This window comes from Coturnix japonica, chromosome 1 (assembly GCF_054131305.1).
Source record: "Coturnix japonica strain WE chromosome 1, WE-NBRP24, whole genome shotgun sequence".
NCBI lineage: Eukaryota > Metazoa > Chordata > Aves > Galliformes > Phasianidae > Coturnix > Coturnix japonica.
Window position 1 is genome coordinate 52,329,574 of NC_140663.1, and position 26,847 is coordinate 52,356,420.

Sequence of the window (26,847 nt, forward strand, 5' to 3'; positions counted from 1 at the left end):
TTTTGGAATGTAACAATTTATTGGGGTTATTTATTTATTTGTGTGTGTCTTTTTTTTTTTTTTCTTTTTCTTTTTTAATTTTTTTTTTCCTTTTTAAAATTTTTTAATTATTATTATTATTATTTTTTAACTCCCCATTTCTGGCATCGATACAATATTCAAGAGCAGCAGAAAGAACAAAATGTACAAGAGAATACAAGAATCATCAGCACAACCCCCCTCCTCCCCCCCACCCCCATACCCCAAACCTGGAGCCAACCGCTTCCATATGGGGGCAGCGGGGAAGGGGTGATCCCATCACCCCCCCACTGTGCCCCCCCCTCCTCCTCTCCCCCCCTTCCTCCGCTCAGAGTTTAGCCAGCTGGGAACTGGATGGAACAGAAAACAACAAAGGCAAACGCTCTACTGAGAAATGATAAACCGTGAGACCAAATAAAGAAGGAAAGCTATATAGATAATACAATTCATCCGGGCGCCATTTTTTATATGCTTCGCTTTTTTTTTTCCCCTCCAAAATAATAATTAACAACAAAAAAAAGATACATATTTAGGTTTGTTTTAAATTAAACAACAATAACAACAACAAAAAATGACCGCCTTCACTCCATATGCTGAGTGAGGGGAGATAAGGAGATGGATGGGCTGCACTGGAGCCCCCCCAGCGCTCTGGGAGCAGCTCCAACCTTCTCTATGAGGAGGAGAAGGGCTCCGGTGCTGCCACAGCTCAGGATCTGTGGGGTTTCAGCCTATGCTTGGCACTGGGGAGGGTGAGAAGGAGAAATGGATGAGGCAGGGCCTTGTCCTTTGTCGCTGCTGGGCAGCTGTCTATACAGAAAGGAAATGAATGAGAAACAATCCTGAAAGAGGGGTTCTGCTTGAGAGCATGGTCTGAGCCTGTGTACTTCCCAGCAGGGCTGAGGGCAGAACCTCTCACTGCTGGGAGGAGAACGCTGTAAGAAGGGAGAAAGAAGCCCAAGCCCTGCACAGATGGGGACCAAACCCTGTGTGGGAATGAAAGCAGAAGATGGATGGATGGGTGGATGGATGGATGAGCAAAGGAGGAACGGGCAAGGATGGAGACAGTCTGTCTCCTCTCATCTGTCCCTCCCAAAAAGAAACCAAATGCACTGGGGAGCACCTTACAAAAAAAAATAATGAAAACAAATTAAAAATAAAGCCACTTATTTGCTCAAACCCACAGCACCGAGATGCTTGCTGGAACCACCTGGGGCAGGAAGCACAGAGAAGGGCATCTCCAAAGCCATGCTCAGCCCTCCTCTGACCCCAGCAGAGCCCTGCGGCCCCTAATGCCCAGCCCCAAACCCAGCCCTCAGCAGCATGGTGTGGAGGAGGGCGGTGGGGAGAAGGGGAGGGGGAGAGGGAAAGGGGCATTTCTTTTATAGATTTCTATATAAAAAAAGTAAATAAGATCCCAGCTCTTGCAAGATTATTGGGCTATTGAAAGATGCAGCAAAAAGCAAGCGACATTGGAGTAAAAGGATGCGCCAGGCAAGGAGGGAAAGGTCTCGTTGGAAAGTGGGGAAGGGGAAAAAATCAGCACGTAGCCAGGCACGCACTCCAGGTTTGTCACACCTCCCTGGGGGAGGATCTACTCCCACACTGCCCCATGGCAGGCAGGAGCGCAGGGACCTGGGGCAGTGACCCTCAGCAGGGCAGAGCCCAGGGAAGACATTCCCATCCCTGCCAGGAGGGATCGGGATGTGGCCACCTCCGAGCACGGGGAGCTGCTGGAGCCCCCTCCATAGAGAGGGGCTGGGAAAGGGAGTAGAATCCCTAGGAAGACTCAGCTCAGAGACAGCTCCTACCTGGTGAAGAGCAGGATTGGTGGTGTTTTGTTTTGCCTTTCAATTATTCTTTCCTAAATCTCCCTAGGAACTTCAGAAAGGGGAGACGTGGAGAAATGCTCCCTTGTCTGCTGAAAACAAAACGCAATAGCGGCTCACCACAGCCTGCTTGTTTTCCCATCCCAAAAGGAGCTTGCATCTCTGTCTGCACGCCTCCCTGGTCCCGTTTTGCTCAGTGAAAAGAGCACGAGTCAGGAGGCGGCAGGTCCAAGCTGAAAGCTGTGGGAAGCACTGACAGAGCTCAGAGAGAAGAGAAAATCCCCAGGAGCAGCCCAGGCTGCGGGAGGCAGCAGTACGCACATTGCCTACTGCTGCTAAGCCAAGAGAAGTCCAGGTGAGAAAATCTGTCCTAGCGTCCCCTAGAGCCGGTGGCTTCCCTTCTCCCCACACCAGATGAATAAACGACCATCTCAGATAGGGAAGCCAGTGTACAACAGCACACCTCCTTGCTTTGAAATGTTAGGACAACATTAGGACAGCTCCAATAAGCTGGAGTGGAAGAACATGGTCCCGCTCAAGCAAAACCCTGTCGGAGCCTCACCTCCCCACGAAGAACCTGGAGAAGAGGGTGTACATCTCAACCTCGGCAAAGCCCGAGCACATGGGGCAGCTCCTTCACCTGCCCTGAGGACGTGGTGACAATCAGCAATGGGACACATGGATGGGGCTGGGTTCTCTGTCCTGACATGGTGAATCCTGCAAGAAAACTGCCTACCCAACACTGGGAGAATCATAGAGTGATCGAATGGCCTGGGTTGAAAAGGACCACAATGCTCATCCGGTTTCAACCCCCCTGCTATGTGCAGGGTCACCAACCAGCAGACCAGGCTGCCCAGAGCCACATCCAGCCTGGCTTTGAATGCCTCCAGGGATGGGGCATCCACAGCCTCCTTGGGCAGCCTGTTCCAGTGCGTCACCACCCTCTGAGTGAAAAACTTCCTCCTAACATATAACCTAAGCCTCCTCTGTCTCAGTTTAAAAAGACCCTATGGATAGGAGGTGCATCCCGTTCCCACATGAGCTCACTGTGCTACATCCTGCTCTGACAAGGGGAAGGGAGAAGAGAAGAGGCGGCCATCTGGCAGGAATGTCGCATGCTGACCCCAAATCCTAGCAGCTTGCTGCGCATGCAAAGAAAGTCAACTGTTTCCACGTGGTGGGCCAAGAGCAGCCGCTGCTGAGGACTGCTTGGCCAGATAAACCATTTGGAGACTCCATCTTAACTCACAGGAGAGGAATGGGAGGGAAGGGAACCCCGACACGTGGGAGGCAGGGGCGGAGGGGGCTGCAGACAGACGGGGTTCCTCCAACACGCAACTCACCTTCTCCGCTCGGAGATGGCTGCCAGACCCAGAATGCCTTTCCCTCCGGTTCAAGCAACCCAACACAACCCCAGACACACATGCTTCCATACTACAAAATACTCTTTTCTCTAAGGACCGCCTAATACCGCTACAGTTTGTGCAATCACCGCATTTATTATTCATTGTTAAACTCTCTCTCGCTCTCTCTCTCCCTGTAGAAACTTTTTTTAAGCTTTTCTCTTTTTTTTTTTATGCAAAACTAATCATTTCACTTTTCCCACTCCATCATAAAATCTCCTCTAAAAACACGACGACAAGAGAACAAACATGGCACAGACACAGAGAATATCTCCCTGGTTTTGTTTTTGTTTTCCTAGGGTGTAGGGGAAGGGAAAGGGATACTTTCAAATGAATTCCTCCCCCTCAACCTCACGCCCTTTCCAAAGGGCATGGATGGATCTTTTTTTCCCCATCTCCATTCAAGAGCAAGGGCAAAAACTGAGGAGGAAGAGCGTAACCCACATAAATATGAAGGTTGGTTGGTCGGCCCCAAGCGGCGCGTCCACCCGAGGGCACTTGGAGACTTCCAGATAGCAGCCTGTACCTGGAAGCAGCACAGGATCTGTGTTCCAGATCCAGAGGTTCAGGGTTTGATTCCCACCTGGCGACGCGCCCGGGGAGCGACGCGTGGCGCAGGTGGTTGAGCTGTGTCTGCAAGCCGGATGGTATTCCTTTCCTCCTCTGCAAAGAGGATCTACTGCATGAGTTCCCCCGCCACGACAGCACCCCTACCACCACCCACTGTGTGCTCTTCAGACAGTCCCCTTTGCTTGTCACTCCGGAGAAAGGCAAAACCCCTTTAACTATGCAGTTCCTGCCCCCCGCCCCCAAAGAACACCATATAAGAGACATTGGCGAAAAGAAGTCTGCCAAGCCAACGCACCTTGGCCACAACACATCGAGAGTTTCCTATTAAAGTTCCCTTTTATCTCCCACTTAAACGCTTCAATTTGTTTCAGAACCTCATTATCACAGAACAAAACACATCACCACATACACACCAAACAGCAACTGAACAACCTAAGGTGACAGGTCGGTTTGCATCAACCCCACAAAGCTCCTCTTATCCTGCAGCCTCCAAATAGTTGTGGTTTCTCATCGCTGTTGCTTAGAAGGGGGGAAAAGAAAAAAAGAGAAGCACCTCTTTGCTGCTCCCCTAAGAATAAGCTTTTCCCCAGAACTATGGACTGCTCATGCTTGAAGCAGTGGATAGGCTATGCTCAAATAAGAGACGCCGGGTGTGCCAGGCACAGGAAAGATGCAAAAGTATAGACACAAAGAATACAGGCAGGTATTAATACAGACACGCACACAAGTCCAACATATTATAGGAAGCCTTAGCTTGGGTGAATGAATCGGGGAAGTCTCTTTCTCCCTGCCCTGGCTTCAGCTGTGAATGCAGCCGCATCCCCGAAGCACCCACTGAGCTCTTAAGGGAAGAGAAAGGAAGAGGTGTGCCAAGGGTGGAGTTCACAGCACCCAGAGCCCCCTTGAACCCAACACAAACCCCATTCGCTATGAGGCATCACTGTGGGCAGGCAGTGAGGCTTTCACTGCGCCGACTGAGGAGCTGCAATTTAGGGAGGCTCTAATTACAATCGGCGGTCGGTTGGTCCTTCTGCTGCCCCAGTTCTTTCCCACAGACCGCCTCGCTGCTGCCCTCAAACCACAAAATGACAGCTCCAGGCAGGAGCACTGCCCACAGCAGTCAGCTGCCAGCGCCCTGTCCCTCATGCAGAAGCACCAAAGGGTCAGCTCCACTCGTGTTCACCCGCTCAGGGCACAGCTGCAGGCCTCAGAGTGGGGAATTCTCTCCACCCTTTCCCACCTCTGCACCATAGATGTAGAAGTAAAACCCCCTGTCCCAGTCCCAGCAGTGGGGACAGGGTTGGGAGAGGGAGGCTCTCCCATGGGTTGATCCATCAGCACCTTTTCCTTGCCCTTACAGCCCAGCCATATGCAAGTAGAGAAGGGAGAGGAAGGAGTGGCATTTCACCACGACGCTTAGGGTGGTACAGAGATAAGCAAGACAGAAGTGGCAGGTAGAGAAGAGAGCTCGTTTTGGGCATGAGAAGAGCACCAGAGAAAGAGCTGTGATCTCGCTTGCTCTTACTTGCAAGGGCCAAAGAATGTCTGTATCAACCCAGAGGTGCTCTGAGAGAGAGCCAGCACACAGGCTTATGACGTGAGAGTAATTTCTTGTTAGCACCTTTAGTGGCAGTTGTAAGGGGCCATTTCAGATCCTGGAAAAACAGAGGGGAACACTCCTTCCAGAACATCCTACAGAGGGGAACAGGAGAGATGAGAGGGAGTGGGAAGAGCACATCACCCACCTTAGTACCCATCCTTCCTTCTGAGGGAGCAAAACGGCTCAGGGGAAGTTTGCAGAGGAGGCAGGAGACCACCATCTCCTCCCAGACTGAAGGACGGGTGCTCCCACTCCCATCACAGAGGGTCTGGAAGGGGTGGAGAGGATACATTTGATGCCCTCTCCCCCAGCAAGTGCAAGTGATGAATGCCAGAAGGAAGGTTTGGCTGGAGGTAGGCTCCCCTTTTCTCCCATTCCACCTGCAAAGCTGAGCATGCTGGAAGATGCAGGGGAAGATGAGACACCAGGCTGCCCGAAATTGACAATACAACTGCCAAGGTAGCACCAATAGTTGCAGGAACAGAGAAGCCACCATGGGATGTTTGCTGTGTGGGGCTCTCCCAGCCACCCCAGCTTTGTCATGAGCACCTTGCAGCTGTGACACTTCACCTCACACCCCTCTCCTCCTTGCGGGACATCTGGATCCACCACTGCGGCACAGAGATGGTGGATCCAGGCCACGGGCCAAGGAGGGCAAGGACAGTAGGATCCAGGTCACAGCAGGGGAAAAATACAGGAATGGAAGAGACTGCGTGCACCTTGTGGGAGAAGGCTCAGGGATGTGGGCTCCAGCCCTTCTTTTACCCACCTCTTGAGGGTCTGGAGCTCCTCTTCAAAGATGGAAGGGGAAGGGTGGAGGAGCACAGGCACACAGAAACACGATCACCCCAAAGGCTCCACCGCCAGTTGGACACCACCACATTCAAGGACAAACAACCACTCTTCGGCCCCACCACAGCCCACCCTGCCTCCTGACTCCCCCCACTGCAACGCTCTGACCTCTGCACTGGGTAGACCAAGCAGGAGGGGAGGAGGAGGAGGAAGGGTGGCTGTGAGGGCAGAGGGACAGCGCAGGGGAGAAGGAGAGAACCAAGGACAGCCATTCACACCACGACTTCTCACAGGTAGAGCCCCCATGCCTCTGGAACAGGGGGACCTGGCTGGCTCACTTGCTGCCGCCTCCCCCGCCACCCGCCGCCGCCACCTTCTCAAAATCCTCTGCATTGCAGAACTCCTTGATGGTGACCGTGAGCAGGTTGCTGGTGACATCCGTGACCACCACGTTAGAGCAAGGGGACATCTCGGGACGCCAGTCGCTGGCCTCCAGCTCTGGGTCGGAAGAGGAAAGGGGCAAGGAGGGCGTCTGCCCCCCGCTGCAGCCTCTGGGGGGAGAACGCTTGCTGGTGGCAGCTGACTCAGGTGGGATGGAGAGGTCGAGGACCTCCGACTCGCGCCAGTCGGGAATGGCTGGGCTCAGGGTCTCGGGGAGCAGCTTCGGAGGGGAATCATCCGGGTCAGAGGAGGAATGGGGCGTGGGCGACGGGCAGCCAGAGGAGCTGGAGCTGGGGGCATCGTATGGAGTGGAGCCCATCATGAGCCCACAGGAGGCTGCCTGGGAGCTTTCAGCCTCCCCCTTGCCCTCCAGAGAGGGGGTGGGCGCAGTGGACGGCTTATTGTAAAGCGAGAAGCCGCCAAACTTCATGTGGCGGATCTGAGTGCGGAGGACGCTCTCACTGAACTTTTTGCTCTTACCGATGACGCGGTTTCGGGAAGGGATCTTGGGTCGAGCCAGGGCCCCGGAACCGCTGGCCGGCTTCCCACCTTTGTCAATGACTTTGAGGTTGAGAATGATGCGGCTGCGCTTGGGCTCACGGGGTTTCACCTTGCGGTTGATGATGCGGACGGTCTCCGAGAAGGGCGAGACGGGGGGACGGATGCCGGCCCCACCACCCACACTTCCGCCATTCTGGGGGTCGGGACGGGGCAGGGGACGCCGGGACATGCGGTGGCATCGCCGGATGTCTTTCTTGAGCCGGTGCACAGCGGCGCTGGAGTGGAGCTTGGGAGATGAGGTGCTAGAACCAGGCTTGACAGAAAAGTGTACATCCCCAATGTGGAGGGCCTCCGCTTGGGCCCGAGCCTGCGGTGGTGGGGAGAGAGACAAAAACAGGGTCAGAGAGGTAGCCTAAGTGCAGCCAAATCTCAGGTCAGACGCTTCTCGCCTCGCTCTTGCTGAAGAGAAATGCCACATCAAATCTATATCCACATTAATGACAACCATGAATCCACAACCACCCTCCTACTGAATCCGCTGGTGAGTCAAGACAGAAATCTGCCCCTCTGAGGCTGCTCCACAGAAGGGATGAGCCAGCTCATCACTCCCCCTACGTGCCCTCAGTGTCAGATCCAACAGTATGAGCTCCCACTTTCAGCACCCAACTCCCCGTTTCATCCCCTGTCAAATGATGGTGGAGAGATGCCACCATCACGTGGTGACAAGCATGGTAAGGATGGCATGGGGAGATGGGGTGGAATATATGTGCTGTCTGGGACTATGGACTGTTGGGAGCTGTGGCACAGCCCCTATACAAGCAAAGGAGGGTTGTCCAGATCCTTTATGTGCAGCTTTAATTACTTCCCTGTTGGCACATATTTCCCCAAAGAGAAAACTGCCAGGTTCCAGCCATTTTACAAGCAATGGTTCCCAATGTTTGGTAACCCTTAGCACCAACAGTTTGGCCAGTGTTGAGTTAGCGCCCTAAACTAAGTACCAGTCCTGAGAGAGGGGAGCTGCCCTGCATGCTCTGGGAACAAGCATGAGACAAGAGGGAGGCAAAGAGAACTACATCCAGGTAGCTCCCACAACCAGACTTGTCTGCACCACCAAACAGGGTAGATGTGGGCCTTGAGGAACACAGAGGTAGGTGATGGTGATTTGATGAAGCTGTCTTAGATAAGAGCAAGAACTGTGGAGAACGGGAGCTTAGTTTTCAAATGGAAACCGTGACCAAGTTGCTTAACACTAGTGCAAACAAGGTTGGCACTGCCTTGTCCCTTGGAACACCGTACTTCACCTGCAGCCCACTCCTCCCCCCAACAAAACCCCATCTCTATGCCTCTCGGTGGTTCCTTGAAGCAGAAGTAGCCCACACATGACGATGGGGTGAGCCCCCTCTTCCATCATTACCCAGCTTGCATGCAGCTTCCTCCATCTCGTGGGCACAACAAGAACTGCAGTGCTACAGACAGCTGCTTTTCCTCCCCAACTTCTTTCTCCAATTGCCCCCTCACACAAGCCAAGATCGGGATGGCTGCCTGCCAGCTGAAAGCTTAAGTACTCCAACACCATCTCCTTTGTCACCCTGCAGCCTGTGCCTCCTACCGAAGGAACGCCTGGGGAAAAAATGTTCTTGTCAAGACAGCAATCTAACAGATCTGAGCGAGGGGCCCAGGCGAACTTTCCTTCCACACAATGAGCTCAGAGCCCTTTGCCCCTCGACTCCCACTGAGGGCTCAGCAAGAGTCGCAGAAGACCCTGAGCAAGCAGAGAATGGGCATGTGAAGACATTTTGTTCCTCCCTGGCTAACATCAGATTACTCCCTGCAGTACCACGCATATCCTGGCTCCAAAAGGACTGTGACCAAGAGGCCTCCATCCCCTACTCTATGTGAAAACGCAGACCTAAGCCTCCTCTGTGCCACACAGCTCCACACATCCCTCTGTGCCCTGACCAGGACACAACATTAATAGAAGTGATACAGCCTCCCCTAACTCCCCAGTTTAAAGGAAGCAGTTACCAACAACCACAGCTGCTTTCTACACCCTGAATTCCTTGGTGGAGTTTCCCAGCAACTGGGGGAAAAGAAAAATGGTAATGCTGGGACAGTTGCTGCCTGGCCACTTCCAAAGCCCCACCAACATTCTCTGCCTATGCTCATTAATCAGCCCCTGTCTTGCTTTGACTATAGAGACCTGCCTTTCTTTGGTGCTTACAGAGCAGCTAGCACAGACCAACGTGCATGGCTGGGGCCTTCCCAGTGCACCAGAACCACCAGGTCTCCTTTGTCTGCTGCGTGTCTTGTTTCCACTTACTCCCCGCATTTGTTAAATACCAGTTTGGGTACTTTCTGAGCAGCCTACACAAACCATGGACTGCTTAGGCCAGGCTGTCAAGCAGTGGGGTGAGCCAGGCCCTCTCCAGGTGCTGTCCCCAGTGACCAGCCTCAGCACTGGTCTCAATGAACAATATGCAGATACACAACTTACCTTCAGCTTGTTTTTCCAGGTAAGGTTTCAAGAAAAATAGTATCAAGACGCTCTATCTAAAACCAGCCCCCACCATCCTCTCACTTGCAAAGATCAGTGTTACTACTACAGGATCAGGTTTATTCAGGCATCAGCTATACAAATTCGAGCCTCTTCCTAAAGGGACAGCATGTTTCCAGGGCTGTAATTTCCTTCTCTGGCTTTCATCTTTAAGCGACTTGCACCTTCAGGTTGCAGAAGACTCAGCACTCAGGTTGGCAGCTCCCTGCTTCGGACCCATGACAATGACACACTCAAGAGCTGTATGAGCGTTAAGTCTTTAAAACCAAACCTATTTAATCCTTTCAGCTGCATCACCGGTGAGTTACTCAGCTGAGAACTTCTCCAAATGGAAGCTACCTCTTGGGGTTTTGCTGTTCTCACCCGCAGGATTTGCTCACCACTGAAGAAGTACTCAGCATGTACATAAGTAATTTGCTGCCTGCTTACAGCTCAGCCTACATCAGGAGCGGCTTCTGGAGGCTTGCTGCAGCGCTCTGTCACGGGAGCAAGGCAACCGCTTCCCTTCCCCCCCTCCCTTTTTGGGATCTGTATCACCTTTATTTAGCTTGTGCAGCTCTTTCCCATTGCCTCTGGGAACAAGTATTATCTCCCTTGTTCCCTACTATTTCTGAATAAATGTCCCTCGAGGCCCAGCACGCGTATTTGTTCATTCATTCCCTGAACGTATTGAGGCACACAAGCACATGCACTGACACGTGCTTTGTAAACGCTTGCTTACCTGAATCATATCAAAACCTTTGCAATCTGTAAGGGGAAGGGAGGTTTTAAAAAAAAAAAAAAAAAAAAAAAGGACCTTGCAAGGCAGCAGATTTCTAGTTAATTACTTCAGAATCGAGTGATTTTCAGTAGCACTGCTGCACCATAGCAGCGCTGCATTACTGGTTCTGCTTTGTCTTTTATTCTCCACCTGCATTCCCACAGTCCTTGCTCCAACCAGCTCTTCTTTCCCCTTTTTGGCTGCCATTCTGCCTTTTTACTGCCCTTTTTTCTTCTACAGCCTTCCAAGTGACAAGGCAATGGCAAGCCAGTTCATAGCACAGCTCTCCCAAGCAACACCGCCATAAACTACAGCTTCCCTACTGGATAGGGGAACAAAATGCCACAAAGGGGAACAGTCTGTTTTCAAACCGCCCGGGGATAATTTACGAACAGGGAGGAGATCAAAAGAAATCCAACTCCAGCTTCAGAGTTCAAGGAAGGGCGAAGTGACAGAACAACACGCTGCTCTGCCCCTCTGTCCCCTCTCGCTCTGCTCTGTTACTTATCCCCCCATTAACCTTCTCCAGCCTTTTTTTCCTTTCGTGTATCTGCAGCCATCCCAAAGAGAAGCCGTTGCTAGCCACCCACTGAGCTTGGAGACTGGGCCCTGTCTCTTAATACCACTCACTATACTTTATTAGATTAGTGGGTGAGCCTTGCGTTCCTCGCAGCAGAGTGCTGAGGGAAAAGCAAAACATAAAGAGCAAACCAAGCAGAGGGAGAGAGGAATATCACTACAGTGTGCATGACAGGTCGATATCTCTTTCTAACCTTGCACGAGCTGTCCTCAAGGAAGCCTTCTGCAGACATATAAGCATTGCAGCAAGAGCCTCATGTGCAGCGCTGCCCATTCTGAGCGCTCAGCACAAAGCTTACGGCATACCAGGAGCCTCCCAAGAATGACAGCCTCCCGCCAAGCCTGAGCTCAGTCAGCTGTGGGAAAGTTTGCCCCTAGCATGCAGAGGATCAAGTCCCATTTCCTGCCCCCAAACCCTGCAGCTGAGGTTTGAAGGGGTCTCTCACGATGCCGGCCATCTTGATAGCGATATCACAAAGCCCGGCCTGTGACTTCCCTCAGCAGCCTGATGGAAAGGGCAAGTGTTAGGCAGCTCTCAGCAACAGCAGCCTGGCTCACAAAGGCAGCAGGTGGCTGAAGATGCAGCTTTTCAAAGCTTTTCCAAAGGGGCGGGCCTCTAACCTGCTGGAATGCGTTCTGCAAATCCCCCAGGGGTGCCTATCTGCAGCTTTTGACAGCTAATCCCTGGATAAACCTATCCCCATCTGCAAATCAAAACACCCCCGGGCCAGGGAATGGCGGCACGTGGGAGCACTTATTTCCATGCCTTACTGGAGATTCAGAAGACCAAGTTTAAGCCCTGACACATATGGGAGATCCTAGCAAGCCACCAAGCCAAGGGCAGGCGGGCCACCACGGCAGCCCTAGGCCAGGCTCCCGCTTCAACGTCATTTCTCCAGGCCTAATCTGTTCAGCTAGCAGATCAAAAAGAATATTGTTCTTACTGCCAACTTCAAAGACTCTCTCAGATGCAAGAGTCAAATTTCTTCCCCTGCTTCTGAAATTCTCACTGGAAGCCAAGAACCAAAAATGCCGTCAACGATGCATGAGGCAAAACAGCACTGCGGGGCTGGCAAAGGCCAGCATTCAAGAAACGATGACCAAGATGCACATTGGTCTCAGCCATTCTGGTGGCAGCCATGCTGCTCACCGTTTGCCTGAACAGAGCTGAGAAGCTGAGACAGAGCTGGTGGAGATTGAGTTACCTCCCGCTGCCTGGCCCAGGCCGTTATTTTTAGGGCAGGTTCTGAAGTAGCAGCAAGCAAAGCACCAGCCGTTGCACCAGCTCTGTCCCCAAGCTGCAGTGGGAGCAGCAGGGCTCTGTTTGATCTAGGCTTCCCTCAGCTGGGCACCTTCAGGACAGCTCCACCCTCCCCGGAGCACTGCACCAGCTGCACAAACCTACAGGTTTTGGATAACGTTTGAGAAGCTGGCAGAAGGAAGATGTGCTGCAGGAACGTGTCAGGGATGTGATTCAAAGGATGCTGCTGAATAATTCAGGTTCCAAGTTTAGAGGGGTTTAAAAAGCAAGGGGAGAAGAGGAGGGATGAGGGGGTTTTGGTTTTTTTTTTCTTGCTTCTTTTTTTTTTTAATGGATTTTGTTGCTGTTTGAATGAGAATGAAAAATTGGCAATAGATTTTTCCACACTCCACAAAGAACCAAAAGAAAAGAAACTGATTATACACGGTAGTGTCAAAAGCACAGAATAAACAAAGGCAACACTTCCCTACTGCCGAACGATGTCAGGTGTTACAAATCCCAGCGCTTTTTAATTCAAGAGGGGAACTATTTTAAGCCGGTGGTTTCCCTTTCAGCTTTCCTTTGCATTGCTGGAAACCTTAACACCAGGGTTTCACTTAATGCATGACTGCCAGAAAAACCACCTAGCCCAGCTTCCCTGCACAACGATTACAAGGTGGCACCCATCAGTTACATTTGTAGCTTTCAGGTTGCAGATGCAAAAAGCTGCTAGCAGAAAAACAGGCAGAGGACAGAGAAGGAGGGACTTGCAGGGGATTACCATGTCCCCTGGGTTTTGCCTGGGGCATCAGCATGTGCCCAATTCCTACATTTCCCCCATGTGTTTCAGAAAGCAGAGCAGACATTCTACCCCTCTCGCTGCTCACTTGGTCCAAGCACTGGGCTAACTGGAGTGAAGCTCCTGCTGCTGCCAGTCAGAGGGGAGCGTTAACCCACTGGGGAAACATGCATAAGGGGATGAGGACTTGCTCTGAGCCACAGACGGAGATGGTGATGGAGATACCTCATTGCACAGCTGTTCCATATGTTTGTATGGCATCAAAACCATGATCTCCCTTACCTGTCTCAGTCACGCTGAGGTGCGCTGGCTGGGTTCACCTGAATCCGTGATACTCATGGAAGGAGAAGGGAGCAAAGCATGGAGTTCTGCCTTTGGGCTAACAAACCCACAGCGTACCCCGAGCTAACACGTTTCTCAGTTTAAAAAGAGGGTAAAATCGAGGGGTGAGGGCAGCACTGGGACTGCTGGGATGATGGCGAGGGGTGTCCCGGAGCACCAAAGCAACCGCTCCAATGCCTGCAGCCCACAGATGGGAGCCCCCACAGCGAGCGGGGCGTGGGGAACGGCGCGCAGATGGAAGGGGCCACGAGGGGAGAGGCCGTGAGGGGGCCCCGCTGCCCCCGGCTCACGCCAAGCGCTGAGGGCACAGCGAGGGGCTGGATGCGGCGCGCTAGGCCGGAGGGACGTAAATAAGAGTTACCTTCAGCAGAAAAGTTTTGGGCTTCGGTCCTCTCTTCTTGGGCCCGTACAGCTCCCGCTCGCGCTCCCTGCGGGGAGGCAAAGCCAACGGTTAGTGCCGTCCCGGGGGCCTTCCCCGCAGCCCCCCGCCGCCCGCTCCGCTCACTCACTTCTGCTCGAAGGCGGCGATGAGGCGGGAGTCCAGGATGTTCTCCTCGGGCTCCCAGGTGCTGTACCTGCCGGGCGGCACCGCGGAGCGGGTCAGCACGGGACTCGACACCTCGCGGCCCGCCGCCCCCCCCCCCCCCCACCCGTCGCCCCGCACTCACTTGATGGCCCAGCCCTTCCATTTCACCAGGTACTCGATGCGGCCCTGTAAAACACACGGAGGAGATGCGGGGGTGAGACCGGAGGAGGATGAGGGGGGAGCGGGAAGGCCTCCCTCCCTCCCACCCGCCCCGGGCCGAGCCGAGCCGAGCCGGGCCGGGCCGTCCGCCCCCCGCACCTTTCGGATGCGCCGCTTGATGATGGACTCGGCGGCGAAGACGCGCTCCCCCACTGCAGACAGCTCCATCTTGTGCGCCTCGCCGGCGGCGCCCGCAGCCCATAATAATCCCGCGCGCCCCGCCCCGCCCCGCCCCCCCGCCGGCTCGCGCGCGCCCGCGCCCGCGCGTGACCCTCCACCACCCCCCCCCCCCTCAATATGGTGCGGAGGGGTGGGGAGGGGGGCGGCTCTTAAAGGGGCCGCAGCGAAGCGGGAGCGGGGCCCGCAGCACGGCTGGAAGAGGCCGCGCAGCCTGCGGGGCTTCGCTCGTTAAGTGTTCATTAACCTCCTGAGGCGGCACGGTACTTAGCGCCCGTCCGAGAGCCGGGGCGTGAGCGGCCCCCAGCAGATGCTGCAGAGGTGTCAGTGTCAACGTGACCGCCCGGCTGCAACATGTGCCTCCTCCTGCAGCAGCTGGAGCCCAAGCAATAGCCTGCACCACCCCTCCAGCCTAAGTGGTACCCATGGTATCCCCACAGCTTTCCTATGAGTTCCAAAGGGAGGCCCAGGCTGCGGCAGCACTCTCGGATTTCCAGCATCCCTCCTTCCAAAGCCACTTCCTTGAGGAGCAAGGCAGGAGCCAGGTGCCCTGCTTTCAGGCATCCCGCCAGGTTAGCCTGCATGGATGCGAGAGGCAGCACAGCAACAGAGCCAGCCGAACCTTTAATCCAGCCAGCACATGCATGTGGAAGGACAAGGCACTGGGCGCAGAATGGCAGCCAGCCGCTGCAGCATTGGCAGGGGTAGGAAGGAAATCTCTGGAGCAGGCTTTCCCGTAATGCTGCACTGCAGCTTCTTACTCCTTCACCTGACTGCCAAGCTGCTGCCAGCAAAACAAGCGGCTGGCTGCAGGCCCGCACCCATGGCAGCGGTCAGGCCGGCTCAGAGCAGCTTTGGTAACACAGGTGAACCCTCAGCATGGCCCAAGCTGACTGGCACGACTGACTCACTCTAAGCTACCTGCAACGAGTAGCAGGAGCCCTGGGATGCAGGCGATGGCCACGCTCTCCTCCAGCTGCTGCTGGCAGACCTAACAAACCCGGAGCTGTAACCTAACAAACCCGGAGCTGTAGCCGTGCTGTGAGCAGTGCTCTCCTTCTCCAATTCGGATCCACCAAAGAGCAGCTGTCCCAGGTCAGCCCTGTATAGCTCTAACTTACCCCCCGGTTAAAAATTACTTCAATTCAAGGCTTTTATTAATGAGTAATGCCAGAAACAGCATTTTGAATGCTCCGTACTTCACAAACCTTTTTTCTTTCCTGGTGGCTCTCACGCACGCAGGGGCCTTTCTCCATTCTTTTTTCAACCACACTGCATGTTTATACTGACAGGAGCGACTGAGGGGAATAATTCAGCCGTTAAATTAAAAGAAAAGGAGGTAAATAAGCAGACGAGCAGCCCATTAGGTAAATGTCAGTTTTCATATTTAATATTTTCATAATTTTGTTTGCAACATTTACCACATAAATCATCTAAATAAATAGATGCTGTACAGTCTCTTATCCGTATCAGTACAAAAATAAAACCACACTTTGTGTCAAATCAGACTTGAGCCTGCCCTCCCTTTGCCATTACAACCTCCGCTTACAGCACACGCTCGCTCAGACAAGGCATTATACCCCCATTGGTTCATGTGGAATTGGTTTACGGCCTATTCCCCCCCGCCCCCCAACCCCTCCCCAATACATTCAATTAGTCAGTACAAAAGCTAGAAGCTCATTCTGTGCAAAAGGAAGCTTTCTGTGTGCAAAGACTCTCATACTCGATCGTGCTGACAGAAACAACAGCAACAGCTGAAGAGACGTGAACGAGAACCAGGAACCCTCTTCTCCCAGTAGAGCCCATCTTCTGCCCCCCAGCAGAAGGGAAGCAGATCACGTTAGATGAGTCAGTGTGCAAAGAGTCCAAATGGAGTGTCTAAGCTGAGGGGAAGGTTGGAGCCGAAGACCCCAGGAGAGAACTAAGGTTCCTTTGACTGTAGAGCTCGCTAGGTAAGAAAGAAGAGCCTCTCATCCTAACCTGCTCAAAAGGCCCTTCAGATATGCAGAATAAAAGCTTCATTTGGATGATGTTAGTTATTTGGTTGCTGTTATGTTGGAGATAAGGTGAGCAAACAGCCTGCAGAAAAATCCTGCATTTCCTGAAGACTGCTTCTGGCTCAGCCTTCCTTCCTTTCCACACCACCTGCAAGAGGACAGGTGCCTCCCCATTCCTACCCCAGACTCATAAGGTGCAATTCTTCAGGCCAGATATAAAGATATCTCTAGAGCTAGAAGAAGCAGTCAGAGTTCCAGACTAGGACCACTGCAACTGAACTTCCTCCTCTTCTCCCTTTTCTCAGATAAAGGAGGTGATGGGGAGGAAGCCAGCACACAGGTTAGGAACCCTGTGAGCCTCCCCTCCCACCTTGATCAGCCTCCTCCACTCAACACAGCTCCCCTCAGCCATGGGAGGGAAGCGAAGAGCTGGGTGGGGGAGCTCTGGAAAATAAGGGACAGCTAGCGACCTGAAATAGATCCATCTCACCAAATGCTTTTCAAATGCTTTTCAAATGCCACTTTCAGGCAGACGACAAGGAGTACTTTGCACTCCTAGTGCTTTGCATTTTCAAAGTGCTTCAAAACATGCTTCAGACTAAAAGCAAAAAGAAAAAAAAATAAAAAGCTGCTTAACATCTTGACAGACTCGCAAAGAGCTTCTTTGTGCTGACACCACGTTTTCTGGTTAAAAATAAAGTAAAACCAAGTCTTTCCACTTCCTCTGAAATCCCCCTCCCAGTCACAACTGCTATCCCACTGACAAGATAAGCTGATAAGAGGTTCTGAACACTCTTATAAGCTCTCTCTTTCAATACCCAATTGCTGGTCTCTGACATACTCAGAGTGTATTTCAGACAGGAACCCCTGAAGGGTTTGCAGGATGTCCCACAGCAAATAGAAACAATTCCAGCAGCAAAGCTTCTACCCACACCCTCTTGGTAGGCATCCTTCTTGGGCCTAACAGCCATTACGATCTCCCAGTGAGCTCTGTTCATCGCTGTTAGCTGGGAATCATCCTTGACCCACTCCCTGATAACCCATCGTACTTTAAGAACTTAAGGGGGCAAGGGAAGAGGGCTGGAAGAGGAAAAGCAAGGAAGTACCTGGGAAGTATTTGAGAAGTCTGAGTTCCATTCTAAGCGATTACTTCTCTCTTCAACAGTTCCATGGGCATTCCCAGCTGCCTGGCTGGAACATGGGTGCTTCAACACCCAGAAGGTTTATGCTGCCTCACAAAGACAGCTCCACTGCAGTCAGACTCAGGGGGCCTCTTCATCATAACCTACTGTCTCAAGATCGACTTCACTGTACCCTTGGGGACAACTATTTTGAAAACAGTGAAAGAGACATGATCCCTTCACCTATACATACTAATGCTGTATACTTCCATGTAGAAATTACCCTACATAAGCTGTCAGCATACGCCTCCCTTGCTTTCTAAATGATAAAAGAGAGACACGAATGGAGCACTTCCTCTCTGCATGGCCTGCTCAGAGGGCCATCCACCCACTGACTGCTCTGAAGCACTGACACACCAGAGCTGATGCAAGGGATCACAGGCTTTGGAGCAGAAGGGACAGCATTAGAACAGTGGCTGAACATGGCCTCATTTCATCCCCTGCTCCTTCCCCATCGTATAATTTTCCCACTCTTCCTGGAGACTAAGGTAAACCCAAAGGCCTGCCCTTTGCAACCTAGCAGGAGCAAACCTGAGGCACCTCCTTCCCTCTCTTCCTGTCCTTACTATTTTTTTCCTAGGAAGTCCAGCACCCCTCTTCTTCTCACACTGCAGGCAAGCAAGGGATGAGCTGAGGAAGAATAGATACCATTTAGCTTTAGGAAAAGTTGTTTTCCACACTTTCCCTACCTCAGAAAACCTGAGAGGAGAAGAAGGGGTGGGGAAGCGATAGCAGATTCAGCTTTGCTCAAATGCATGGATGTGGCTAACAGCTCTCACTCTGTTTTCCGCACCCCAGCCTCTGTTGTGGCTACCACTGAAGGTCTTACACGAGCTAAACCTGCCTATTTTTTGACCTGTGCAAGGCCTTCCCTCTCTATTCCAGAGAAACCATCAAACAACACTGACTGCCACAGAGCAGGAAACAGCACTGGGGCCACTGGCTCCCTGCGAGGCAAACAAACAATTTTATACATTCAGTCACAAAACACTAAGAGAACAATTCTGGATAGTTTCACAACACTAACAACAACAAAAAGAGCCATTCCTTTCTCAATAAGCTTCTTGCTGTACGAGGCTCTGACATAAGTAAGGGTCAGTTCACCAACAAACGTAAGCTTATTTTGGACAACAGAATGGCATCTGGGTGTTCTCATAATAATACCCTGGCTGTGCTTGAGAAAGAAAAAGAAAAGAAAATAAATACCTTGGTCTGACTTCACAAGCAAAAGGGCCCCCAAGCAAAGGCAAGACAATAAAGGAGCATGCAGGAGCTACAAGGCTACTTAATGCCACTATTTACGTGTTAAAACTTGCTGTTCCAAGGCATCACTTACATATCTGAGCAACAACATCTAGTCTGTAACCAGCCAGGAACAGAGGCAGTCCTTTCCAATTGTTTTTAAACCACTGTTAACAAGAAAGGTTTTCTCATCTCACGAAGCCCCTCAGTCCTGTCACATCATACACAGTGAAGTTACTGTGAGAAGACTGACGAAAGATAAACTTCTGTCCCCCAAACATAGCTGGTCATTCTCACATTGGAACAACTGTTAGAAGAGTTCTTCCTTGAGAGTTTGTTTCTTGTGCACAGTTCATTAAGTTCCACTGGCTGAAGTTTGTTTTCCTTGTTTACAGCCATAGAGCCAAATGAGGTATGGGAGAGTTAGCCCATTTCTATTCTCAGCTTGTGCTTTGAATAGAGTTATTAAACTCTGCTTCAGCTGGATGCTATTCTGGCTCTCCTAATCAAATGGAATGCGTAACAAAGCTCTGAGCACAGCATCCGATTTTTGTATGTTAGCTCTAGAAGTTCCAGCTCAATATCCAGATTTAGGATTGAACCTAAAGATAGACAGGATTTGGGAGAAAAGTGAACCCAGAGGAGCCCTACTACCCTTAAAAGTAAAAAAGCCCCATACACCTCCACACTGGCAGAAGTGGAATGAAGTTAATTTTTAAGTCCCTGAAGACCAGCTCCACCAAGGAAGTCTACAATGATATGTCACCAGATACTATGGAAGAGTATTAGAAAGACCAAAAGAAAAATCTTTAATGGATTCTGGACATTGAATTTGTGAATGTAAAAGACAAAAAAAAAAAAAAATAAAAAAAATCCCCAAAGCAAAAAACCAAACCAAACCACCCCACAGTAACTGCTTAGTTTCCTACTGCAAACTCCTCCTCACACACACAAACCAAGCCCGTGCACATGCAACCTGCTGCACCTTAACCTGGTGGTTAACTCCTAACTGACTTGTACCTAAAGCAGCATGGGAGCCAGGTACCTTGTTCAACACTGCATGTGGTCAGGAGATTAGTCACCACAAAAAATATAAGCTAGCCTGATCCAAGCGTGATTAAGAGATGAAGCTGTGGGTGTATCCTCTTTGAAAGAACACCACAGGTTTTTTGAAAACCTTTACTGTAAGAGAAGGAAAAGATGTTTAAAGAGAAATGCTAAAACAAAACACTAAAAAGTCTCAGCTGGTGAGTGGAAGAAAAAGCAGAGGATGAAGAACTGGTTTTCTGTGACAAGCTCCTTCCTGCCACGGGATTGGTACTGCTTCCAGGGGCAGCTGATGACAGGAACCTTAATAAGTAGGAAGGATTTTGGTGTGTTTGTACAACGTGATGAAGGCAAAGGTGGCAGTAACTGCATTAAAGAAAACAGATCCCATAAATGCCACGAAGATTCAGCAGGATGAGCTGGAGTTCAAGAATTTTCCCCAAACGAGCTAAAATATTGTGCTTCTATAACTGACTACCTGACCTACCTGGTGAGCAACCCTGGTGAGCAGACTCAGCCACACTAAATGCCCACAGGTCACAATAAGAAGGAAGATGAACGTATTCTGCCTGTTTGGCAAATGTCAGGAAGAGGGGGACGTGTGTGTGTGTAGGGTGTGACTGTGTGAATGACACCGTGCAACCTCACACACTGCAGAAGAGAGCAAACCTATTTATGTGATACAATTCCAGATTTGGAAGCCTTGCTCCAGACACCCACATCCTGGGCCTGCATGCTTACCTCATCAGTTTGCCCTTGCTAGCTGTTCTAAGCTTCTTTCCTGCTCACTCTTCCTTCCACTACATAATTATCCCCCCCCTTCGCTTCTCACCCTCTCTGATTTCTCCGTAATTAAACTTCCATGTCACTTATCTGGGAGACAACAGGTTAGTTCAGACATTCAGGATCTTCCCCGTGGTCCTGAAAATGCCTTGACACAGTGGAAGACTGGCCTACTTAAACAGCTTTGAGATAGAAGGGGAAATCTTAAGTCTGCACTGACCTGTCACATCCTATCTGAGGTAAAACCTGCTTTTAATAAAAGCTTCAGGGGGCAGCCCAAGCATTTTGCAAAAAGCAGATGTTTGGATGACCAGAAGTCCCAAAGCTCCCAAACTCCGTAAGCCAGCAGGCAAAGCCTTTCAAAGGAACTGCTGCACACTGCCCAATTCCACAGATACCTATACCTCCGAGCTCAGAAGGCTCATAGTTTCATACAGAATAAATACAGCAGGAAAGAAATTGCTTTGTGTGCAGTGGGAAGAGGGAACAAAAGAAGTTAAGGATGGTAATCACAACAGCCAGCATACCCCTGCAGCTCTCTCTGGCAGTTCCCACCTCAGACTGTAGCTTACTTCTCTTGCTTTCCATAGGAAAATGTTTGTATTTAAAAATTTAAGTTACTTAAATAAAATTTGATTTCAAGAAAATGGAACAGAATATGCACAGGCAGGAACAAATGCTATGCTAAGCTACCAACTCAAAATACAGCATTTCTTCAAATACCTCAAAGCATCACAGGCAGTCCAGCATGAGGCATTTTTAAGTGCAAGATCAGGCAGGGTCTATTGAAATGCAGACCACTTTCCTTGGCAAAGTTTTAAGCCTTCCAAGGGGAAGTTTCCATCAGTAAAGAAGTACAGGATCACAGATACTGTGAGGAGACTGGAGTCATGGAAGAATATTACTCAGACAGTGCAATCCAAGCATTCTCCTTGCTAAGAATTATGATTCCCCAACCCCACCCCCTTCTACTCTAATGCATGACTTCTCCGCATGTTGTTTACCTTGGATCTCCCAATAGCATCCAAGAACAGAATTTACCACTAATCAAGGTCCATTTCTAGCTCAATTCTGTCCAATTTCTGTGTCCTGGGCCTGTGCCAGTATCTCGAATATCTTTGCAGTGCCAGGCAATGCTTCAGTTGTCTTACTGGCCCCTCCTTCCAGGGAAGGAGAGTCAGATTTCAACCAACTACCATCACAGATTTAGGGCAGCATTTGTCATCAAGCCAGAATTTGGCAGAAGATAGGAACAACCCCACTTTTCATAACACATTTCTCACACAACACAGACAAGCCTGGAAATGATGTTTAGCATAGACATTTAGTTGAGGTATGCCTCAACTACGCTGGGTTTCTGGGCTTTTAACAAGGGCAAAATGAATTTAGTTAGCCAATTTACATTTCAGACATGCGTTTCCGTCTTTCCTATATGACCAACGATCAGAGAAACCTCTGCTGTCTACACGGACCTGCTGCGCTGCACAGCCTTACTTACCACAGACAGGCAAATACGGTTCTGAAGTCCTGACAGCAGGCCCCAGGGAAAACAGCACTGGAGAGAAAGGTTTAACAGGCTGTAGTTATCTACACAGGTAGGATCCATCGTCTCTCAGTGCTGCATGAAGAGAGGGAGGAGGAAGGTGGGAAGAGCAATGCACAGAGAAATGTCTTTATCCAAGGGGTATCAACTGCAGAACAAGGCAGCAGGCTAGAGGCCTAGCTCTCTTTCCACCTCCACATACTCTCTCCCCACAAATGCAGCTGCTGCCACTTAGCAGCATAAAAGCCAAATCATTCAGCTTGCTGCTCTGACATCTAGGAGGGGAGTCTTTGCCAGGGAAAGGGCTGTCAGTTTTTCAGATGGACAAAGCAATGACAAACACCTCCCCCCCCCCGCCCCCCCCCATGCTGCCTTTTTTTTTTTTTGCGTATCTGAAAGGGGAAAAAGGAGAAGAAAAAAAGGTCTCTGTAAACATTCTGAGACGTTTTGGATCTTTTTTCTTAAGGGATAAAATAAGCCCTCCCTAGCCCCACTCTAAAAGCACTAGATTTGGGGAGCACTGAAAAATGAAGATTCAGAACTGCGCACTCCGGTCTCGGAAGAAGCCCTCAGCCACTTGTGCTTCTCTGAAAGTGACGGTAATGGAGTTTGCCGTGATGTCTGTCACTGTCACTTCGCTGGGGGGCACAGTGGGAATCCAAGGGAGATTGCCATCCACATCTGCTACAAAAAGGAGAGGCAGACAGAGCATGTTAGTAAGAGGGAGAGAAGGTGGGAGAGAAAGAGAAAAGAGGAGGATGGAAAAGGTGCCTCGTTTCTGACAAATGGTGGATGAAATCAGCTCGTATTCAGTCTGCGCACACAAGGCAAGAAAGAGCATGGGCAAGCCCTTCATTCAGATGCTAAGGAAAAACAGAGGATCACTGCAGATTACAAAGGGAAAAGTAGATAGTTGTAAGGGTGTTCAGACACACACCAGCATTGGATCAGTCTACATGGAGATCGACAGCATGCAGTAACACCACCCAGCACCTCCAGCCATCCACACTTCCCCAGTGTCTCCTTCTCAACCCATGTGCCTCTGTATCAGCTAAACACACTCACCCAAGAGCAAGCTGACCTTGCAAATGTCCTACCCCCTGAAAAGTCAAAAATCACAAGTTTTAGATCCTCTAACGGGAGCCAAATGGATCCAAAGTTGAGGGTCTTCTTCATGTTGCATCTGTAATGCAGCCTGTCTACAAAATGTGATTATTACTTCACAGGGAGGCTGCTCCCAGTTTCTCATGTTCTTCCTTCACTCCCCAACAGCTCCATAGGAAACCCAAATATTTCTACCCTCTGGCACTGATAATTAACAGTCTGTCTCCCATCCAAAATCTCACCACCTGTAGCTCCCAGAGACAGCCACAAAAATAGACAGAGAAAGGAAGTAAAACATATCATCCCTCTGCCACTGCACCTGTACCATACCTTGTTATCTCAAGCTGGGCAAAGAATATGGAGAACGTACTCCTAAAAGGTTATTTATGGCTTCTTCTTGTCACACTTGAGGTGTATAACCCTAAAGCCAACTAGAATTCCACACATGCCACGCATCAAGGTGAGAACAAAAACCATTTTATGTATCAGTGCCATTCACCCTTCAGATCCCCAAATGCCTTAGAGGCCAGTACTTCTAGTGAAAACAGCCCCACGTATTTGCCTGCTGACAGTATGTGACTCTGGGTTCCTCTGTACTTGCCCCACTGCTTCCTCCTTGGATTTCAGGTGCTGTTCTAGTCCCCGTCTGAAAGAAGAGGGGACAGAGCTGATTCCCTGGACACTGTGTTCTCCCCAAAATCCTGCTGAATCCAACCTGGCTGGCTACTACTCCCAGCAAGGAGCAACAGGATTCTCTTAACTACTACAAGCAGCACAAGCCCTTGTTTTCCACTCCTCAGGAAGCCTTACGCCTTCAGAAGCTCTAATAATGCACGGATAGAGTTTCCCTGGTAACTCAGAGCAACGTACACATCCCACAGCCCTCCTGCACAAGAGGATGGTATCCCTTCCCAAAATGCCAAATGTGCCAGGCTATCTCGCATGCCTACACTCATGCTACCTACTCAGCAGGATCAGACAGGAGTTACCATCCTCACCTATCTCTCTCACCCCCCTCTCACATAAGCTCTACAGCAATGGGCTTTAGAGAGGATGTGGGGTGTAGAGAGGAAAGGGAAGGAGGGGGCAGAAGGAATGTAGTGTGGGTTCCTAAGGACATTCCTGCTTGCTCTTAGAGCAGCACCAGTAGAGGAGTGCCAATGTCAGAGCCTGCCCAAGACCAAGCAAGCTCCTTTCACATGAGCAACAGACAAAACACATGCGGGTGTGTGGATAGAGGCAAAGCTCACTGTCACCTCTGCCAAAAGGAAATCAGAACACAACATTAACTTCTAGTAACCTCTGTATGTTTTCTAACACTGGGAGTGGTGTTGCTGATTTAAGACTAAAAAGAGGTGGCAGTACTCAAAAACTACAGTCATCCAACCAGGAAAGAGGTCTGCAGAAATGAAAGTCACAGTGCGAGCCAGCAAGAGATGCTCTGAGGATCTGACCTCAACCACAATCCCAGGACGGGGCAAGCAAGGAGGCAGCATGTATAGCATCCTTCTCATGCCCCAGAACTTCTCAGTCAAGGGGAGGCTGGCCTTACCTTCCTTGCTGGTGTGCTGTGTGGCCTCCCAGTCCTCAGGGCTTTGCTGAGCCTCCAGGTCTACCGCGTCATTCAAGAAGAACTCATGCCTGCAGTTTCGGTTCTCCAGACTTGCCATGCGGGGGAACTTCTTCCTTGACAGTCGCAAGTACTTCTGGTTTTTCCGTTGCTTCCGGAGAGAGAATGGCAGGACTGTTCCCCCAGTCTTCTCTGAGAACTCTGCCTGCCCTGTCTTGGCCCCTGGCAGGCTACTGTCTCCTCCTCCAAACCTCCGTGCAAGAGAGAAACAGAGCTTTTCCTTTCCCTTGTGGGCACTCCTCAAGTCCATGCCATACAGCCGCTGACAAGAATATCAACACAGCAAGGTTCAGAATGGGAATCTGACGATGCAGTCATCAGGGCTCTCACCTGGGGGCCAGGAATCTATTCTTACCTGAGCATCTAGGTGACCTAGGAGAAGCTGTGGTGCTCCTACAACACTGTTTCTCTCATCTCTTCACCTGCAATCTAAGCTCTTCCTTACATACTTTGTTTAGGATTGACTGCTCTGTGTGGCAACCAAAGCACGCTGGAAGTCCACTTCCAAACAGCTACTGCCTTTCACATGCTGGGAAGTCCAAGCCCAGTGTGAAATGAAAAGACCACGTCAACCAGGCAAGATCCTATTTCAGAGAGCAAGAGCTGTTTTTTGCACTTTTGTGTCTTTTTTTTTTTGCTGTTTCGTTAGCTGTTCAGCTAACAGGTTAAAAGTACCTGCCTGCCCACTGAGCTCAAGCATTTTACCTCCAAGTTTTGTCCATGCAACAGCCAACGGACAGTTTCCACCTTCCTGTGAGCAGAGTAGCAGCACAGCACTAACTAATTAGAAATATACAAAAGAAGAGCAAGAAGCTACCTGCAGTAGGAGGCGCTTTGGTTTGGGACCTCTTTTTCTGTACCCTGAAGCACGGTCTCTCTCTTCCCTGTGAAGGATGAACAAAAAAATCAAACAAAGTAATAAACACCACAGCACAAAGCCTAGCCAGGACTTCCACCTTTTGCAGCAGAGCTCCCTCATTTCCTCTGTTAAAAACCAACAGTGAATAGCAGGGACTTGGAAAACATCCCAGAACTGCTTCTTGCAGGAGTGAAATTCTTGCAATACAGGAACTTCTCTGACTTAACTGATCAAGAACAGGCTATGGAAACTTATCACCTCCCATCACAACAGTCCAGCTCTGGACCCAATTAAAACCTGAGAACAATTGTTGTTTGGCTCAGTGCTTGTGCCTGGCCTCATTCTGCCTTATCTGCCTCGATCAAGGCCAGGTTACAGAGGTAGAGAAGGACTCACTGCTACGCGTCTCAACTATGATTGAAGTGGGGACACCACAACAGAATAAGGACACCATTTCCCGTGACCAGTGAAAGAACGCACACACTTACTTTTCTTCGTAAGCCACTACCAGGCGAGGGTCCAAGATATGATCTTCTGGCTCCCATGTGCTGTATCTGAAGAGAAACATAAGGAATATAAAGTAAACAATGCTTTAATGAAACATTCCCTCTGCAGGGCTGTTCCCAGTGTGCTGAGGCCCTGGATATCATCTTCACAAGGCCTGCCACAACACTGCTAGAGCTCTGAGGAATCCTAGCCATTCCCCCCAAAACTTGCTGCCAGACATCACCTCCCATTCTGCCAAACAGGCAGAGCCAGGCACCAAGCAGCAATGTGTAATAGAGCAGGGAAGGCTTTCATCCCCAGGGCTCCCCTTGTGCTATTTGCAAAGCCTGCACAGAGCCACAAACTAGTTTTAAGGCGATGCATAAACAGGTTGCATTTGCAGCACCCTCAGAAATCCAACAAATATATGTGACAAAGAGATGAAATCTGATACAGCTTTCTGAAAAATAGGTCTCTCTTAATTTAGAGCACTCAAAGATTAAGTATGTTTTCTCCCCTGCATTATTAATTACCACTAATCACTGGAGCCAAAAGTATTTCTTTAAGAAGAGTTTAATTTTTCCCCACTGTTACCATTCAACTGAACCTGTTTAGATTCGGGCCCCGC

At 50.5% G+C, this 26,847-nt stretch overlaps 2 protein-coding genes across 12 annotated transcripts in view; both read right to left on the reverse strand.

The window, feature by feature from the left end:
- Positions 1–22,215, reverse strand: CBX6 (chromobox 6). Of its 3 annotated transcripts, XM_032444751.2 has the most exons (6): positions 22,096–22,215; positions 15,556–15,645; positions 14,094–14,137; positions 13,935–14,000; positions 13,787–13,853; positions 3,324–7,518 (listed from the first exon to the last, which is right to left on the reverse strand). In XM_032444751.2, exons 2-6 carry the CDS (start codon positions 15,601–15,603, stop codon positions 6,544–6,546), a joined length of 1,200 nt encoding a protein of 399 aa, XP_032300642.1. In that variant the 5' UTR covers positions 15,604–15,645; positions 22,096–22,215; the 3' UTR covers positions 3,324–6,543. The 3 variants fall into 3 exon arrangements, with proteins under 3 accessions (XP_015718871.1, XP_032300642.1, XP_015718863.1); XM_015863385.3 differs by lacking the exons at positions 15,556–15,645; positions 22,096–22,215 and adding an exon at positions 14,270–14,345 and having other exon boundaries at positions 1–7,464; XM_015863377.3 differs by lacking the exons at positions 15,556–15,645; positions 22,096–22,215 and adding an exon at positions 14,270–14,345.
- The window catches only part of CBX7 (chromobox 7), a 9,900-nt gene continuing 4,998 nt past the window's right edge, over positions 21,946–26,847 (reverse strand). For 2 of the 9 annotated variants that reach the window (XM_085519934.1, XM_085519954.1), the window contains 5 exons: positions 26,222–26,287; positions 25,692–25,758; positions 24,797–25,136; positions 22,690–22,821; positions 21,946–22,215 (listed from right to left, as the gene is read on the reverse strand). In XM_085519934.1, the coding sequence (XP_085376060.1) occupies positions 22,181–22,215; positions 22,690–22,821; positions 24,797–25,136; positions 25,692–25,758; positions 26,222–26,287 (640 nt within the window). In that variant the 3' untranslated portion in view covers positions 21,946–22,180. Of the gene's footprint in view, positions 22,216–22,581; positions 22,825–24,796; positions 25,137–25,229; positions 25,500–25,691; positions 25,759–26,221; positions 26,288–26,847 lie in introns of those variants that run through there. The other 7 variants (XM_085519927.1, XM_085519946.1, XM_085520002.1 and 4 more) reach the window with 6 other exon arrangements.